The following is a 17,846-nucleotide window of genomic DNA, read 5'->3' as shown; positions in this document are numbered from 1 at the left end:
ACCTGCATTTAGCTAACAAAAGTACATAAGCATACATTTTCTGTAACACTGTCCCCAAGAGGGTCGCATGGGAGATAGAGTCGATCCCACAAAACATTCCTGATTACATTCACACATGTAGACTATTTGGTTTTCAATTAAGTCACATTTTTTGGAATGTGTGGAAGCCGGACCTGTCTGAGAAAACACAATCACTTGGAAAACAAAAAAAAATCACTCAGGCGGTCTGAGCTGAGATTTTTAACCCACAATCTTCACTCGTAAGCAGATGTGATACACTTCCAAGTTGAAGTAGAAAGTCAAATTAAAAATCTGTTGAGGAAAAACCGACAACTCACAAACAACCTGTGATCCATCTCACCTGTGCGTCAGATCAGGAGACACATTATCGAAAACATGATATAGATTTTGATTCAACCACTGAGCTAAGGTTGGTACAATAGCACCATTCACACAAGGGGGAAAAAAGGCCACACCGAAACGAGATTAAATGTAAATCTAAACAAAATATTCAAATGTTTCATCTGAATGGATGGCAATAAATATATATTGCCTAATAAGCCCAACATTCGATTTGTTCTATCTCGGCTGCAGTTTGCATGTTCTCCCGTGGGACACTCCGACTTTCTCACACAATCCAAAGGTTCCATGACTATTATAAATATTCAATTGTAAGAACTCTGAAGGTGGGCGTGATTGGTAAGATGGTGCCCTGCGATTGGCGGGTGCCCAGTCCAGGGAAATTAAAACGAAGCAAGTCGTTCGCTTCACCTTCCGTTCCAGTAGGTGGCAGTACTTCGCGTCAATCACAAGAAGACCCCTCCTCTCTTCGGCGGCTGCTCCTCGGTCGTGACGTCACGCAGGCTGTGGCTTCAGGATCTCCAGTTCTGTGGGCTTTGTGAGGAAACGACGTTGTGATGTTTATGTGGATAACTCAGATCAGGTAACACCAAATTACATCATCAAGCACACTCGTTATCATGCAGTTATCGTTCTAAACGAAAAGCGTTTTATTATTGAGCGTTTTAGTGAATCGCAGCGGGAGTAATATCCCAGTAAATCACTGAATTTATGCTAACTATGCTACCGTTATATGTACAAATAAGGTGTACTGTACTGTGTTTATGCACCTTCAGTTTGCGTCTTAGCACACAACTGATACAAGTAAATGTATTTAAGTCCATTTGGATATGTCCGACAGCTGCACTCACACCGCCCGTCTATTGTAATACAAATGCATTATCCCATCCATTCTCGTGCCTGTGGCCATCTGGATAGTGCACAATAAAGACTAGCTGATACGCACAAGTAGGTCATTTGGTGCAAATAATTTGAATGTAAAAAAACAGACTTGCGTCGACGCTCCTCTCCTTATCCCCAATTTCAGCAGCCATCCATGCAGCCGCACCAACTCAGACTGTATTCAAATTCTTCATATTTTCTTCAAATAGTCATTGCGGGTGTTTATTTACGGAACTGCAGCGCCCCCCCTTTTTTTAAAATTTATTTGCGAAGAAAAGTAAAAAAAATTAAGGGCTGAAATTTAGAATCGTGCTTGCACTAAAAACGTATTGAACAAAAGTCATCAGTCGTGCGCGCACACCCTTCAGTGATTTGTGTTGATAAAGTCCACTTGTGAACCAGGGGTGATTCTTGGATTAGCGGTTTTCGGGGTAATACCACGACCGTGAGGGGGTGGATGGGTGGGGGCGGGGAGGGGAGGGGATGCTTATCATTCACAACGTCAGGGGGAATCCGTGAATAAACTAAAATGGTTATTTAAATATTTATGTTGAATGTCTCATTCACTTGTTTTTTGGGGGAATATTATTTAAATGTGTTTTATTTAATTTGGAAATGTTTGGAAGCTCATTAGCATTCACGCAATAATAGTTATCATATTTGTGTTCTATGATCCATAGAGGCGTGTGAACTCGTGCGGCGTAGGAGCCATGCTCAGCCCAGCCCAGCTGGAGAGCGGGCCAGACCCATTGAGCACCCAAACTGCTGTGGATCCATCGCACAATGACACCTATTCTACTGAGGCAGCACCAATTCAAGCAGGTGCACAAGAAAGAAGGCATGTATCCGTTGAGGAGACCAACGGAACCCAAATTGATAAAACACCTGCAGATGATTCTCTTCAACAAGTCACAGGGACTGTTGAACCCTCAGACGCCACAGAAGAGATGGCGGCGGATCAAGGTCGAAACACAAAACCTCCATCAGAGTTGACACCTGAGGCAAACAAAGATCCCGGGAATGAAGAACAAAAGTCAAAGAAAAAGGACAGACGTTTCCCCTCCAAGAAAGCCATGGTAGATCCTCTGAAGATGGACATGACCAAGCCGTTGGTTATGCCACTCACATGTGAGTTACTTAACATCCTTGTGTCATTTTGTTAACACTGAACAAGATTGCTATGGGCTTCTTCATCAAGTATGGACCCGATCAGGATCAGGGTCCAAGTATGGACCCGATCAGGGTCCATACTTGATGCTTCCCAAAATAGTCTGCAGTTTCTGTGCAGACAGTCCTGTATGGGCTTTTTAAAATTATGATAGCGGGCTGGATCCAAACGTAATGGCCGGTCTTATAATAAAAATAATTTAAAAATTGATCTAGCAAGACAGAAGCAACCCTTAATATGGCATTGTCTAATGTTAAACAGTAACCATGCAAAATTAAGAAAAACAGTGATCATAGCAAAATAAATAAAGACCCACAATAACAACAAAACAAAAACGACAATAAAACACCCCACCAAATTTTTTGGCCTTCCTATCGTTAAATTGAGAGGGGAGAGGGAGCCTTGTATGGCACTATTCCAGAGACCAACCCACTCAGGCTCTTTATCACAGGTCCAACATCACATACCCGACCTGCCTAATCTGTGTGATATAAGGATTCCATGTGGCTTTTTTTATTTAATTCATCCACAGTTTTCAATACAAAATCCTGAAGGTCATTAATGAAATCATATTAGAGAGAACCGCACTGTTCTTTTTACACCTCAGTCATTACTCTTTGGAATTCCCTCTGTTCTAAAATGAGTTTGGGCTATTTTTCAGCATCGGAGCTCTCCCTGCAGTGCATCGAGTGCCACATCATCTTCAGTGATTCCAAGAGCAAACAGCGCCACCTGAAATTGAGCCACCCAGTCGAATATGAGCAATGCATCTTGAGGAATTCGCTTTTCACCTGCTACCATTGCGATAGCCACTTCACCAACTCCACCGAGCTCATGGCACATCAGAAAACCCACATCGAAAGGAAACCCTTCAAGTGTCCTCTGTGCGGCCAGGCTTTTAAAAGGTTGTCCGAGCTCACGCTTCATAAAAAGGTGCACATTGGGCAGGATGGCTACACGTGTCCCGACTGTGACAAAACATGCAAAACAATCACACTGCTGAAGTACCACAGCCGTGTCCACACTGGGGAGAGACCGTATGTTTGCAAGGAGTGTGGGAGCAGGTTTAGCATGTCCCATGCACTGCAGAAACATAGGCAGTCCCACCTGCCCAAAGGTGCCCAAGCAGGCGAAGATGCAAAAGCCAAAGCACAATGGAAAAAAGAGCTTGGTAAGAGAAAGTATGAGGATGCATAGAACAGAAATCACTTGCCTGACCCTGTGTGTGCGCGCGCGTCTGTGTGTGTGTATATATACATACAAATTCCTTATACCTGTATATTACATTATATTATGACTGGATGCATGCACAGATAATATTTTTGTCCACTTGGGGTCCCAGTACTCACTTTGATGTTGCTCTGTGGTCAGTGACGAAAGTATTCACAGCAAAATCCCAAGGAATACAGAAAAACCTGTGACATCAAATTGGATAATGGATGACATAAAGTCTGCGATAGAATCATTCTGCAAAAAGGGCAGCACGATATGGCAAAAGCTGACTGTACTTTGAATTTAATGGTGTGAATGTACCAAATGCCATCATGCATTTCTGCTTCTTTTATCTTTAGATGCTTCAAAACCCAAGTATCCCTGCTCTGTTTGCAAGGCTACTTTCAAGAGTCCCAAGACGCGCCTTCGTCATCTTACAAACAAGCACAGCGTGTCCCTCAATTCACTTGGTAAACCCATGCGAGCGAAGTTACATACAGATCACTTTACTCCAGTAATAACGCCGATATCCGTTGCCCAGCCGGCTTTGCTACAGTTGGAGCCCAATGGGCCTCTTCAGAAAGTCGACGGCAATATCGACACCGAGCCAATACGAAGGCTTATTGAATCTTTGGGAAACGTTCAGAAGGTCAACCAAGTGGTGATTTTGGGCCAAGTGCCTCCTCATGCACCACCTTTGGAGGTTCAGCAGATCTCAGAGCTGTCCAAAGCAGTCAATTTAAACCTCAACCCGCTCCAATTAGATTCTCTGGAAGTTACATCGGTGGAGTCCAAGATGGGGGAAGGAGACTTTTCAAACAACTCATGTGATCCGATGGAGCAAACGATCATACTGGAACCGATTACACCTGATGGACAGTTCATCAACCCGCCCTTCTCAGACTTTGGCCCACATATTGTGTCAGGTGAAAGCCTGGTGCTTGGTCTTGCTCAAAGTGAACACAGGTTGGAGCCGGACGGAGAGATGATGCATCAAATTCATCCACAACTTGAACTTAATGCAACCAACTCCAATACATTTAAACCGTTGGTTTTCCATCATGAAGGAACAGACTTCAAGCAAGACCTTGAGCAAACCGTCATCCTAGAACTAACCCCTGCCCTGACACCACCTGGGGAGCTCCAGCAATCACAAAATGCACAAGAGCCGCAAATCCCAACCCCTTCGTTGGTGCCAACCACTGAACTGGATACAACTCCCTACCAAAGTATCATAAATAAGCATGATGCTGGCTCGCCAGTTCCATCGTCGGGGCCTATTGTTGAGCCGAACTTGACATCTCTACAAAGCGCCGTTCCACTGATGGGGCCTGCAGTTGAGCAGAACCTGACATCTTTGCAAACGACTCAACAAGATCTCGCCGCTTCCACTTTTGCTTCACCACAGGCACCAGAGCAGGCTTTAGGAGGAGCTGGAGATGACTCGCAGGAGAAGGCTCAATCGCAGATTCAAAACGTCAGTCAAGTTCCGGTGCCCTCATTATCCGATAGTGGAAACCCCCTGGAGTCACGAGAGAAGACTACACGGGGTGAAGAATTACCGGTTGATCTAAAGGAGGACAGGAATCGGGTGAAAAGTCCGTCCGATGTCACGGATACTTCTGTTCAAAAGGCCCCGACACATTCATCCAGCAAACAGGGAGCTCAGACCTCGGAGTTACCCGTGAATGTAATGTCAGCTCAAGAGCTTGTGAAAGTACGCAAAAGAAAGCCAGCCAGGGCCTTGATCATACAAGGTTATATGCAAGAACTGATCGGGTCCATACTTGATGAAGATTTACAAAATGATGGCAAACCCGCGAAACGCAAAAGAACCAAAAAGTCCCATCTTGTTAACCTGAGCCCGCAAAAGAAAGACAAGAAAAACAAAAAACAAGGAGTGCCTTCTCAGCAATGCCAATCTCCCTCAAAAGAACCCACGGTTGATAGGGCAACAAATCTCTTACAGAATAAAGTGCCATCAAAGAAGAAAGGAAAGATTGCCATGAAAAGCCCAAAAGCAAAGAGCACGGCATCTTCGGCTGAGGTCAGGATGTCGTCGTTAACCAACGATTCGCAAGGAAGACAGAAAATGACAAAGAAAAAAATGAAAAAAGAAGATGCAGCAAAAGCTCCGCATAAAAATAAACAAAAGCCTGCAGTTAAAAAGAAAATTCAGTCGAAAATCACGCCAAAGGGTCATTCCAAGAGTTCAAAGGGAACAAAGATGACAAATAAAGGGCGGAAGAAAAAGGACGAGGCAATGAGCCCCAAAAGCAAGCAAACCAAAGGCCAAGCAGAGTCACCTGGCACGCAGATAACACAAGACTCTCTCCTTTTGCTCAAAGGTCATAAGCAGCCCCAACTGAAAGTTCACAAATTGGACCCGACCAAAACATCTGGGCAAGAAATTTCACCTCGGGACAACCCATCCCAGCACAGCAAAGGCAACCCGGCAAACCCCAAAACCAAGACCGCAAATAATCCCAGCGATGTTGCCAAGAAAAAGGGGAAATCCAAAAAGAGCCAAAAGACTCTCACATTGCTCTCCTTTCTAAAGACATCCCGCCAATCGCCCCAAACCCAACTTGTCAAGCCAAAGACCGGTCGAAAACGCAAAGCTTCCTCAAACGTGGAGACCGAAGGGGTGATAACCGCCGCCCGTTCCAAGCGAGCATTAGAGTGTAAAAACTGCGGGGAGATATTCACTGAAGTTGCCTCCCTTCAGAAGCACAAGGCGATGGTGCATATTTTAGAAAGTCCCGAGCTTACGTACACGAATGGCAACATTTTTGAAGGGGTCTCCAGATTAGGCGTCGACCATCAGGAAAGAGTTATTCGACTGATGAATCCGAGCACTGGTTGGGATCATGAACCGGATTTGGCCTTGCGGGACAGGGAACCGAGTGTCTCATTTACTGCCGTGATTCCATCTTCATCTTTGCCTCCTGATGAAAGCGGTGTTCAGTCTGCTCCGAAACCAGTCCACCCCATCAAAAACGGCAAGACTTCTAATAAGGATCCTCTCTTTGAAAGCGCCGCTCTATCAAAGCAAAATGAATCTGACAAACCGCAAGAACGTATACCCAAGAACCTCTGTTTAGAATCCGAGCACCCGGCCTCCATAGGAGAGGACATCAAGAAGAATGCCGTTCGCGGGGTAGACCTCGTCCCTGATGGGGTGCGCAATGGGAGTAACAGCGCGGCTCTGCCTCAGGACCTTTGCCCAAGTGAATCGGGTGAAGCCGCTAGTTCTGAAGCAAGTAGTGCGGAAAACACAACCGGTGATCAAGCAACCGATGTGAGAAGTTTGCAATCGGTGTCATGTTCCACGCAACGAGTAGGAGTTAAAGATGAAGAAGAGGAGGTGTTAGTCCAGAAGAAAAAGGAAGCGGGGGCTACAAGGCGCGGAGGAGTACATCGCAAAGGTTTGGATCCAGGTGCCGTCACAGAAACTGAATTGGAAGGAGAGCAGGAGGATTGTCAGGTTATTTATGAAAAACTTGAGTGTAATTCCCAAATTACAGATGAAGATGAGACAATGGCGCAGACTTCCCTGGCAAATATTCAACCCAGACCCGATCCCCATAGAAGTCCGTCTACTGCCGCTATTATTTCCCCAACACCCTCCATCGTGGAAGAATCCAGTGTGTCTCAAAGGAATTCAGACAGGGAGAGTCAGCCATCTCCAGGAATTTATCTTGAGAAGGTCGTCAGAGCTGAACCCGGCTTGGCTAACCGACAGCCTCACCTGATAACTTCCACCATGAATGAAAGACAGGTAAGCGGTCAGGTGCTGTAACACCGTGTTGCGGGATGCGTACCTTGCAAAAAGCATACAAATGAATCCGACACTCAATGAACTCAAGGCTATAATGCTTTGAATTCTTTTTTTTTCTCCCCAAAGGATTTAAAGTGCACCGCTGAAAATGAGATGCAAGCCGTGATCAAAGTTGAGGAGAGACAACAGAACCAAGACATTCGGACGGTTCTGGTGAAGCAGGAGAGCAGGATCGCGCTTAATGACGCCCGGTCCACACTGCATAACGGACGCAGGCGTTGGGATGTGGAGCAAGTCACTGACCGAAACTCTCCCAGCACACGTAAGTGCTCATTGCAGAACAGTTTGTCAACATTTTGGTAGGGTTCATGTTAAAACTGGAGTTACATTTTATTGGCAGTGCAATCAGCGTAAACTTAATTCGACCTTATCAAGGTCATATTTGGCCCACTTCCAGTCCTAAATCCAATACGAGTTGTACAATTTGCAACCTCAATATGAAACATCCATGCGTCTTCGAAGTACACATTCCTTTATTCAAAAAATTAAATGAAAACGGTATGTGTGCACCTATGACTCCAAAAATAAAAAAATATATTTTGTTACGGTCAATACTATACACTGTACATTACCCGGTTTGAAAATTTGGCACAACTGGGTTGTGCCAAAAAAAAAAAACGCCTCTACTTGTGTTCACTTAAATTGCCCTTTTACGAAGAAGAAAAGTCACGTTAGATGTGGCATGTTGCTCGTTGCCTCGACTCTTATGCTATCAAAGCAATGTGTTCAAAAAAAATCCAACAAAGCCTCTTAACTTTGTGTGCTGAGCAAATTAAATATCAATCTGTTCCGAAAATGACATTTGCTTGCTCACAGTCTCAGACGCTGAGGAGACGTCCAGCGACTGCCGCGCGTCCCCGGACTCAAGCAGCAAGCAGTGCATCTTCTACCCGGTGAAGGCGGAAGAGAGGGAACTGCCCCTGGGTGCTGGTCACACCAACAGTGGAACCTCAGACGCATCCGTTGATGTCGGACGGACGCCTCATCCAACCACTGGCTGTCATTTATGTAAGCGCTTGGCTGTTTTCAGATGTGTTGGCACAAGATTTAAGATCACAGAAGAGCTTTTGAACTGTCAATGTTTACGCAGACGAAGGCACTCAGCAGGACCACCATGATTTGAGAGGACCAGAGATGATGGATGTTCATGACTATGCCGATGGACAAGGTTTGTTTCCTCTTCTTCACTTATAGGAGACTGCTGCACACGTCATTATTTGCAAAAGTGGAACTGTATGAATAAATGTTGTCGATTCCGGCTTGTTTGCACCTAAAATCATTCAGATGATGCACTAACATGCAAAATAATGGTTAGTTTAACCTTCACCTTGTCTCACTTGGTCACAATCAAACATTAACCGTGAGCAACTTTGAACGCTTAGCAGAAGCGCAGTGTCAGCATCCACCAGACATGCGGCGTTTACTTCTCCAGACTTCTGATGAAGAGGATGCAAGAGTTTTCGAGTTGTCGCAACCTCATGTTGACGCAGAGGCCGAAGTCCTGGCCTATTTGGGCAAGAACCAAGGCGACTGCGCACAACGACCAGATGGAGCAACACAAACGTAAGGAGCAACTTTTTCCTTACTAAAAAGAAAAATACTTCACTATGACACAAATTATCGTCAAACAATATTCGAATTGAATAATATTAGAGGTCATTGTGAAATTTAGACCATTTGAGGAAATAGTGTACTCTTGTTTGGATTGTTATATTACAATTCAAGCCTTGTAAAGTCTGTGTGACAATAATTATATAAGGAAATAAAAACCTTGAAAAAATGCTCCAACAGTGTTATTTTTTTCTCTCAAGGGTGTTCAAAGCTGGAACTAGAGAGACCACTGAGCCCATTGAATACTTCTCCAGATATTTTGGCTGGGAAACCTGGGTGGAAATGGGCCGCTACACCAATCAAACGTCTAACTGCGTCACTGTGAAGGAAATCGCCCAGTTTGTTGGGATCCACATCGCAATGGGAACTTTGAAGGTTTGTGCATCCAGTTCTCATTTGTGTGGCTTTCACTTGTAGATTCAAGACTTAACTGACCTAATGTAGTTTGACTTCCCACCCCTTGCCCCCAGTTTCCCAGCCCGCGGCTCTACTGGGACAACTTGACGAAGGTGCCCTTGATTGCAGAAGCCATGCCGCTTTCCCGCTTCCTTCAACTGTCGCACTTGTTGAAGCTTGCCTCCCCTGCTAAGGATCCTCACAATAGTAATACGAGAGAAAGAACTCATATTGACTTTTCTCATCATGCTGCTAACAGGGGGGAGCAAAGGGGATTGACAAATAACTCCGTGGACCCTTTGTGGAAAATTGGGCCCTTATTGTGCCGTTTCCTAAAAGGCTGCCAGACACTAAGAAGACGGGGTGACTTTGCAGTGGATCAGTATTTAATTCCCTTAATTGGTAAGGTGCACGAGAACAGGTTGGCTCTGTATAGCACCACATTGATTGGATTTGGGGGTTTTCTCCTTCATGTGGACCTGAAAGCAGATCTGTGCGATAAGGAGGATGCTATTGAGAAAATGATCCCCCAAGGCAGCAATGTGTTTCTTTGCAAGCAAGAACTCTCCACTCCTGCAATGCTCGAGCGCCTCCTAGTGGCCGGGATCCACGGTGCAGGCCGGGTTGGCGGAGCCCAGGGCCAAATCGGAGATGAGTTTGTTAGCTCGGACGGCAAGCTGGTGCTGCGCAGGTCACACAGCGGCTTCATTCTCTCCACGGCAGGAAACTGTCACAGAAGCATGGCTTCGCTCATCAGCAACTTTGAGAAAGCCCAGGCGGCGGTGCGCCTCAACAGAGATTTGTTGAATCTTTACTCCATCCCGGTTGCCACCTCACCTGCAGGTTGGCCTCTCGCTGTGCTCTGGTACCTAACAGATATGGCTTTGGTCAACTCCTGGCTCTTGTACAGACACAATCACGTGACCACATTGGCACCTTTATCTTTTATGGACTTCAGATTGGCAGTAGCCAAAGCCTTGATCCACTCCAGCGGCTCAGACCCCCAGAACTCTGTCCTCCCTCAATCCTCCCCGGCAAAAGCTGATGCTAGAACTGACCCACCTAACCCCAGCACAGTAGAAGAAAGCCCCCTCCCCGACGCGGCAACACGGTACGACGGCTCAGGCCATTGGCCAGAGCAGTTAGCTGAGGGCGAAGGGGGCAGATGTCGTTTTGGCGACTGTCAGAGGACATCCCGAGTTCTGTGCCTCAAGTGCTGTGTCTTTCTCTGCATCTCGCGCAACCACAATTGCTTTTTGAATTTCCACAATCAGGGAAGTTCGGGAAGCCTCTAGCACTAGTCTTACTTTTCTGCATGTTCCTATTTTGGTCATGAATGAGGTCACCACAAGCTGTTAGGTGCGTCAAAATATTCATGAATTGATGAGAACAGGGACACGAAGAAACACTTTGTCACACCAGTTGCTTTTTTTAAAAATGCTTTTGCAGTGTGACAGTCCATATAGTATATGCTTATCTTCACAAATTCCAAAATAAGTTACTTTTATTTATTTATAACTTAATAGACAATGTTTCCTCATAGAGTGACTGTGATTTGAATACCCGCCATCCAATAAAGGCCAGGCGTTTAATTGGAAATTTATTTGTACAGATGCATTTTTACTTCTCCCCCCTCCCCCCCGAAAAATAAGTAATGACCCTTAATTAAAACACTAGTGCAATATGATTCTAAAATGGGATACTCTCGATTGTTATTACTGCCTGCATCAATCACTAACACATTCTTTCCGATTATTTTTCTGGTTTGTTCTACCCGGAAACTTTCTGTTAAACTTTGCAAGTGAATGTTGCATCCAGCAACTCTTTGAAATCCATCAAAAACGTCAGCTGTGCAGATGCCACCTGTTGTGGTCATGACCCATTCTGTGACACATGGTGCTATACTACAGCCACCTATTAGGACCAGATTCCTTTTTTTTTCCCGGATGAAGTGTCTGTTTGAGGTAAGTTTTTATGATTTATGTCGCAGCCAGCAATAAATCTCTTGTTGAAGGCTATTATCAGGAAAGTCTGGATGTTCATTGGGAAAAATGCCCTTACACGCCCTTAACCAGTATATTGGAACAGCACTAAATACGTCTATGTTGACTTGTTTTTGTCCTCCCTTCTTCACAATGATATGCACTACCCATGTTGGGCTTCTGAAACATTTCTGTCATGAAGTAACAACAAAAATTAAACACATTGTCAAGAATGTGACCTTTAAGAGTGTGTAAATACTCTACATGGCCAATTTTGCACACTATTAAGGCTGTATTTACCTCCATGAACAAGGTGGCTTTGTCTCAAGTTCGTATCTTTGTCTCCTGTCACGAGTTATTTTTTTAATGATTGATTTAACACTTTATGTGTGTGTTTCTGAATTGTGACTATTGGGACTGTTGTCTACTGTTGATGTGTAAAATTATTTATTCTATTTTATTTTTTTGGATTGGGAGTCTTGAATGAATAAAGTTGCATTGGAGAAAAGTATTACTGGATAGGGGAATGCATATCAAAAACACCTTGGAATCATTTAAACTTTATTTTTCTATTTTCACTGAAAACTTCCCATGAACATACTTGTATAAAATAATCCAAAACAGCACACGTTGTTTGAAGTTTTGTGCTGCATTAAGTAGGAATTGCCTGCTGCATTAGCCTGGGTTAATGATGAACTTGTATGTTCTTGACTTGCGTACACATTTTGTGGTTCAAGGAATGTAATTTTTTTCGTGACCTCTTTGTCATAAGCACTTCATTCATAAGTAATACCCAATGCAATTGCTCCAATTGGTCACCAATTGTCAGTACATCTGCATTTTTTCCTCAAAAATCTGTTTTAAAAGATGCTAATATATGCAAGATGAGAGAACATGAATTACCAAAAGCTAAATTTTGTTGCAGCCCTCATAGTTAGGGCTGTTATGACTTCCATATAAATGTAAGATCACCTTGTATTATCACATACAGTTTACACAACAAATTGATGGATGACTACTTTTGATCTGAAGCCAGTAAATATTAGCCAACAAGCAAACTCCGTTTAGAAAGGCCAGACGGAGGCTGATTCAATGGGCCAACCTCAGAATTTTACGGTTGATGCCCAAACTGCTCGTCCACCGTGCCACAAATTGTGATTGCGGTTTACTATAATTGTTTTGGCGCATACAATTGTCATGTTCATCCTCAGTGTCTCATTCAGGTGTTGTGAAGTTAAAATCGGATTAACTGTGCAGATTCAAGTCTCAATGCATTAATGGAACTGTAATGTTTTAAATTAAATGTGGCGAAGACCGTGATGATGATGCCACTATGCACACAATACAGAATCCTCTGGAGTGAGTATAGTGTAAAGATTTGATTTAAATAAAGGCAACCAATGAGATTTTCAAATGAACCTCGTCACCAAACTTTGGTCACGTGACCAAATATCTTCATTGAGTGTGAGTTAATCGAGCGATTTGTATTCTTTTTCTCAGTTTACTTGAGTCCAATTGCACGTGCACGTTTGAAATGCTACTTGAAAACTTGCGCCCGTACAGTTTGAATTTGTTTGGCTTGGAGGTTCGTTTTTTTGGTCTATTTCGTGGTTAGGAACGGCAGCCATCTTAGTTGCCCTCAACGGCCATGGTCTCGCATCAGGAAGCGTCCGACTTGGTTCTATGCGTTTACTTCTCTGGGGGTCAATTCTGTCAGTCCAACTAAATTTAAACAGCGCAGTGAGGTAATGTACTTGTCCATCAAGATCTTATTTCGAAAATTACTTTGTTTTTCGAGTTCGGGTTTTCCGCAATCATTTGCAAATATATTTGTTGGCGCCATCCACGGGGCCAAACTTAATGAAATGCACGAAAAGTGTACGATGCTCTTTGAGCGGCATTCTGTGTTGTTAGCGTTAACTCGAAGAGCACAGTATGGTAGCATAGCATTACGTTGGTTCGCTACTTTGTGATTATTGCATTTTAGCGCGTATTTACTGTCCATAACCACCTACTAGGGGTACACGTACACATTACAATTTTAGAGTGGTTCAGAATGAGACGAATAACGCGTTCAGTGTGTAGATGGTTCTGCTCGAAAGTGTTTGCTACATGGTGCTAACGAGACAGACGCTAGCGGCCTGGGAAGGCTAAAACGGAATGGACGTGAATTGAAAGATTAGCGGTGGAAATAAATCAATACAATTAATTTACGTCGTTTAATACGTTGTAAATGCGTGGATAGTAAGGGTTGGCATCTCTCGTTTTCTCTTGAATTAATTGCATCTTAAATATTGGGTACCTCGCGAATGTTTTTTTTTTAATGAACCGTATGGCACGATGTTTAGATTTGTATCGTTACAGCCCATAACATAATTTGATTGCTTTCATAAAACAAGGAAATTCAACAAACATCATGAATAATCCAGTTTACTCAATTCAACAATTGATGATGTCCATGCTCTGATTGTGAATCTATAAACATAAAAAGCAACAATTTGTACCAATTTTATGGTAATATTGTGAGAGTTGGTTGAAATGATTTGGGCAACTAACTATTTGACCTTTATTTTGTGCAGGATTTTACTGTGGCTTCTTAATATTCCATGATGGACTCTGACATTTTAAATATTGAAGATATTGTGATGGGACGGGGACTGCCAAATCCAACCCCAGAAGCCCCCCCAGAAAAACCGGCGGAGCCGTTCAAACGGCCCATCACCCTGAATGGACCTCTTGCTCCAACTGCTCAACCCTGTGAGTAAAACAGATCTTTGTATCACAAGACATTGTGTTGGATCAATAAAAACTGTATTTAAAATAAGAGTCTATTTGCCACTCAATACCATTCAAAGAAAATAAAAATATAAAGGAAAATTGGTGGTTTTGTACGTCTTTCTGGTGGCTTGTTTTTTTTGTTTTCAATGTTTTGGCTGAGACGCAAATATTCCTGACCAAATCTCAGTGTTTCTGACTAGGGGTACACAGACTGAGTGGGATCGTTTTTCTTTTATATGCTGGGAAAATCCTAAATCCTACCCTTAGGCCACAGGAGACAATCTAGCTACCATTTCAAAAAGCAGATATGACTCAAATGCACTTAACGTACTTGTCTGGGGTTCTCACCTGTTGCCTTTTCTGTTGTCCTTTCAGACCAGCATGAGAATCTGCAGTGTTTCCAGTGCTTCATCACCTTCTGCAATGCCAAAGCCAAGGAAAGACACATGAAGAAGAGCCACCGAGAAGAGTACAAGCAACAACTTCAACAGGTGCGCTTTCTCTAATCGGCTGCAAGTCTGACTTGCTCCGTTTTCTGTACCTGTTTGAAGTGATGTGTTGCAACGCCTGTTTTCAGTTATGATGCTTGTCTATTTTGGATGCCCACATTTCCTCATAAAGTAGCCAGTTATTTCCTCAAAAGCAGGGTAGCAGTCAGCCATTGGTAGTAAACCTTTACTTGATGCAATGCACATCAAGCTATTTGGTTGTCCGCGACTGTGAAAATGCCACCGTATTTTCACGACAATAGGGCGCACTTAAAAGCCTTACATGTTCTTCAAAGTGGACGGGGCGGCTAATAAATGTAAAAACTTTCATCTAATTTAGACAGTAGTACTTTGAAGGAAGTGAGCTTCCCGATACAGGTTTTATTTATTTAGCAGTTTCCGTAGTACTGCGTAGTATCAGTTTGCGGGAAGAACATGACTGTTGCCAAATTTGCAATTAGGTTGCGATATGAATACATTTTTCGATTACTCAAGTGATGAATTTTCGTATAAGTTACATGGGACACTATTGCGACTTGTTATTGTCATCCTTTTAAGATAAGAAAAACCTTTACTGTCTCACAATGAAGAAATTTGAGTAAATAATCTTCTGTGCCATTCCTTCACAGGGCAACACGCTGTTTACATGCTACGTGTGTGACCGCACGTTTTTATCATCCGAGGAGCTGACACTGCACCAGCCCACACACAGCAAGGATGATAAGCCCTTCAAATGTGGCCACTGCAAGGAGAGCTTCAGAACATTCACTGAAGTGAGACCGATGTTCGATGTTCGATGTTTTTGTTTTTGTTTTTTCTCCATTGTAGTTAGACATTACAGTGACCCATCAATAGTTAGCACGTGTGCATCACAGTTCTTGGTCTCTGGGTTCAAATCTTGGTTCTGGCCCTCTGTTGTGAAATTTCCATGTTCTACCTTTACCTGTTTTTGTGTGGGGTTCGTCAGAGTTCTCTGGCTTCCTCCCACATTCCAAAAAACATGGCATAAAAATTTCCATTGCCATAAAGCATAATAATTGTGAGTGTTTTTATACATCTGTCTTGTGTTTGAATTTGTCCAAATTCAGCTGGGGTACGCTTCAGCTCACCTGTGACCCAAATGAGAACACTTGGTAAAGAAAAGAAAGGATCAATACTACACTTCATTAATGTATTTTCTGTTCTCGTTGTTTCGCAGCTCACAACACACAGAAGGCACATATGTCCAGAGAAGCAGTTGCCGTGTAAAGATTGCAACGAAACCTTCCGGAGTGCTGCGATGCTGCGTACGCATCGTCTGGCGCATCACCCTCGCCCCGATGTTGAAACAGCCGAGCATCCGGAGGAGCCCGCAAAAAGTCATCATTGCAAGAAGTGCGGCCAGGGCTTTAACAGTGAGTCTGAGCTGAATGAACACGAGCAGAAGTATCCCGAAGGCCAGCAGTGCAACGGCAGCGCTCCGCCAACCAAGAAGCGTGGACGCCAAATCAAGATTGAGGAGGTGGCAAGCACTGAGAAAAGGGGAAAGCGAAAGAAGAAAGATGAGGCGGTGGTCTGTGAGGAGGGGCAGGCGGCAAATGCAGATGACACTCCCGAAACACCGGCAGCCCCTGCAGAGGAGAAACCAAAAGCAGGTGGAGCAAAACGAGGGCGCCCTCCTAAAGCAGCAGTAGCTGTAAAATCTGAAGCAGAAGAAAAAAAAGGTGCTGCAGCTGATGGCGATGAAGCAACAAAGGAAACCAAAGTTAAAGTGGAAGCTGTGACGCCCAAGCAGCACGCATGTCCCGAATGTGACCTCTCCTTTCCTAGCTCCCTTCAGCTGCGCACTCACAAGAAAGAGAAGCACACCGTCCGGAAAGCCCACCCGTGTGGCGATTGTGAGGAGAGCTTTGCCCGGCCCGAGCAGCTGGAGGCACACATGTCACGCGCACATGCCATTGGCCGCTTTGCCTGCCCCACCTGCGGCAAGAGTTTTGGCCGCGAGCGCACTCTAAAGGCTCACCAGAAGAGCCACCCCGAACAGCAGTCAGAATCCCCCAAAAGATAATCGTGACTGGCAGTTCGAGAAAGCGACGAGACGCGTCCTCTTGTTTTAGGATCCTAATTCATCAGCTGATGACGTTTTCACAAATGGCATTGTAAGAGGTTTGGATTTCAAGCTGAATCTTACATGGGACATCTCATTGACTAGCTAAATGTTTCCATACTGTTAACAAAATAATAGTTGTTTTGTAAAAACATAGACTGTTCTGATTCACTTAATTGTTTTCTTCTTTTTTTGTGGTGTGAATTTTAACGTTTTTTGTTAACAAAAATAATTTGAAGTGCATATTTTGTCAGCTCTTAGATGCCATGTTTTAAATGTATGTCAAAAATAATGTACAGCCTCTGGTTCATATGTATTTTTTTTCTCCACCTAATGTTTTGATCATGGCTCTATCTAAATTAACATGCCTACATTTTTTTAACAGACCACAAAGTTTTGTTTTGAGTGGTGTAGATTCAGCGTGGACAATTAATCCACTATAATCATGATTTCTAATGACTGCTCTTTTTCTTTTTCACTGAGGTGAATTTCTATGTCATAGACATTTCGGGAATGAAACGTATGGCTCTATCATGCATACAGAGTCCAACAGTAAATAATGTATATTAAGTGTCTTTTCTCTGGATTGTTTCTTTCCTACTGCTGTGTTTGGACAGTACAAATACAAAATAAAACAGGCTCTAGTCCATGCAGGCTTTTGAACAAGTCCAGTTTTTATTTTCGAGTCATCACAATGCATATGTTACATCTATAGATACATGTATATATCTATATTATTATATAATAATATACTGGCACAAATCAATCAATGGTCATGGTTCCCATTGGGGATTAAAAATGCAACTGGCTTTTGTAAAGATGCTACTTCTGATTACTATTGAGGTGCCTTTGAGCCAGGTACAAACCACCCTCACAGCTTCTTTCAAAATGTGTTTTGAGTGAATTAAGGTGCTACACAAGCTCATTTAAAACCAGGGACAACCAGCTAAAGTAACACATGCAGTTGTAACGTCAGTATTTTTTTTAATCATAAATTGAGCAAACGTGAATTTACAATGAGGGTGGCGCTGTTGACGAAGTG

At 43.5% G+C, this 17,846-nt stretch overlaps 2 protein-coding genes across 4 annotated transcripts; both read left to right on the top strand.

Moving 5' to 3' along the window:
• The first annotated feature begins 69 nt into the window (after nucleotides 1–69).
• Nucleotides 70–11,963, top strand: LOC127600718 (uncharacterized). 2 transcript variants are annotated; one of them, XM_052065426.1, is made up of 10 exons: nucleotides 70–943; nucleotides 1,923–2,370; nucleotides 3,072–3,581; nucleotides 3,982–7,403; nucleotides 7,530–7,725; nucleotides 8,280–8,471; nucleotides 8,554–8,631; nucleotides 8,846–9,026; nucleotides 9,275–9,449; nucleotides 9,545–11,963. In XM_052065426.1, the coding sequence occupies exons 2-10, from the start codon at nucleotides 1,953–1,955 to the stop codon at nucleotides 10,763–10,765; spliced, it is 6,393 nt and encodes a 2,130-aa protein (XP_051921386.1). In that variant the 5' UTR covers nucleotides 70–943; nucleotides 1,923–1,952; the 3' UTR covers nucleotides 10,766–11,963. The 2 variants fall into 2 exon arrangements, with proteins under 2 accessions (XP_051921386.1, XP_051921387.1); XM_052065427.1 differs by having other exon boundaries at nucleotides 71–943; nucleotides 8,849–9,026.
• Nucleotides 11,964–12,882: 919 nt separating this feature from the next.
• Nucleotides 12,883–17,453, top strand: LOC127600747 (replication initiator 1-like). 2 transcript variants are annotated; one of them, XM_052065499.1, is made up of 5 exons: nucleotides 12,883–13,197; nucleotides 14,032–14,209; nucleotides 14,606–14,721; nucleotides 15,348–15,491; nucleotides 15,917–17,453. In XM_052065499.1, the coding sequence occupies exons 2-5, from the start codon at nucleotides 14,059–14,061 to the stop codon at nucleotides 16,763–16,765; spliced, it is 1,260 nt and encodes a 419-aa protein (XP_051921459.1). In that variant the 5' UTR covers nucleotides 12,883–13,197; nucleotides 14,032–14,058; the 3' UTR covers nucleotides 16,766–17,453. The 2 variants fall into 2 exon arrangements, with proteins under 2 accessions (XP_051921459.1, XP_051921460.1); XM_052065500.1 differs by having other exon boundaries at nucleotides 12,891–13,037.
• The last annotated feature ends 393 nt before the right edge of the window (nucleotides 17,454–17,846 follow it).

Source organism: Hippocampus zosterae, chromosome 5 (genome assembly GCF_025434085.1).
Source record: "Hippocampus zosterae strain Florida chromosome 5, ASM2543408v3, whole genome shotgun sequence".
Classification (NCBI taxonomy): Eukaryota; Metazoa; Chordata; class Actinopteri; order Syngnathiformes; family Syngnathidae; genus Hippocampus; species Hippocampus zosterae.
The sequence above is the reverse complement of the archived record's forward strand: the minus strand, read 5'-3'. Positions and strand labels throughout refer to the sequence as shown.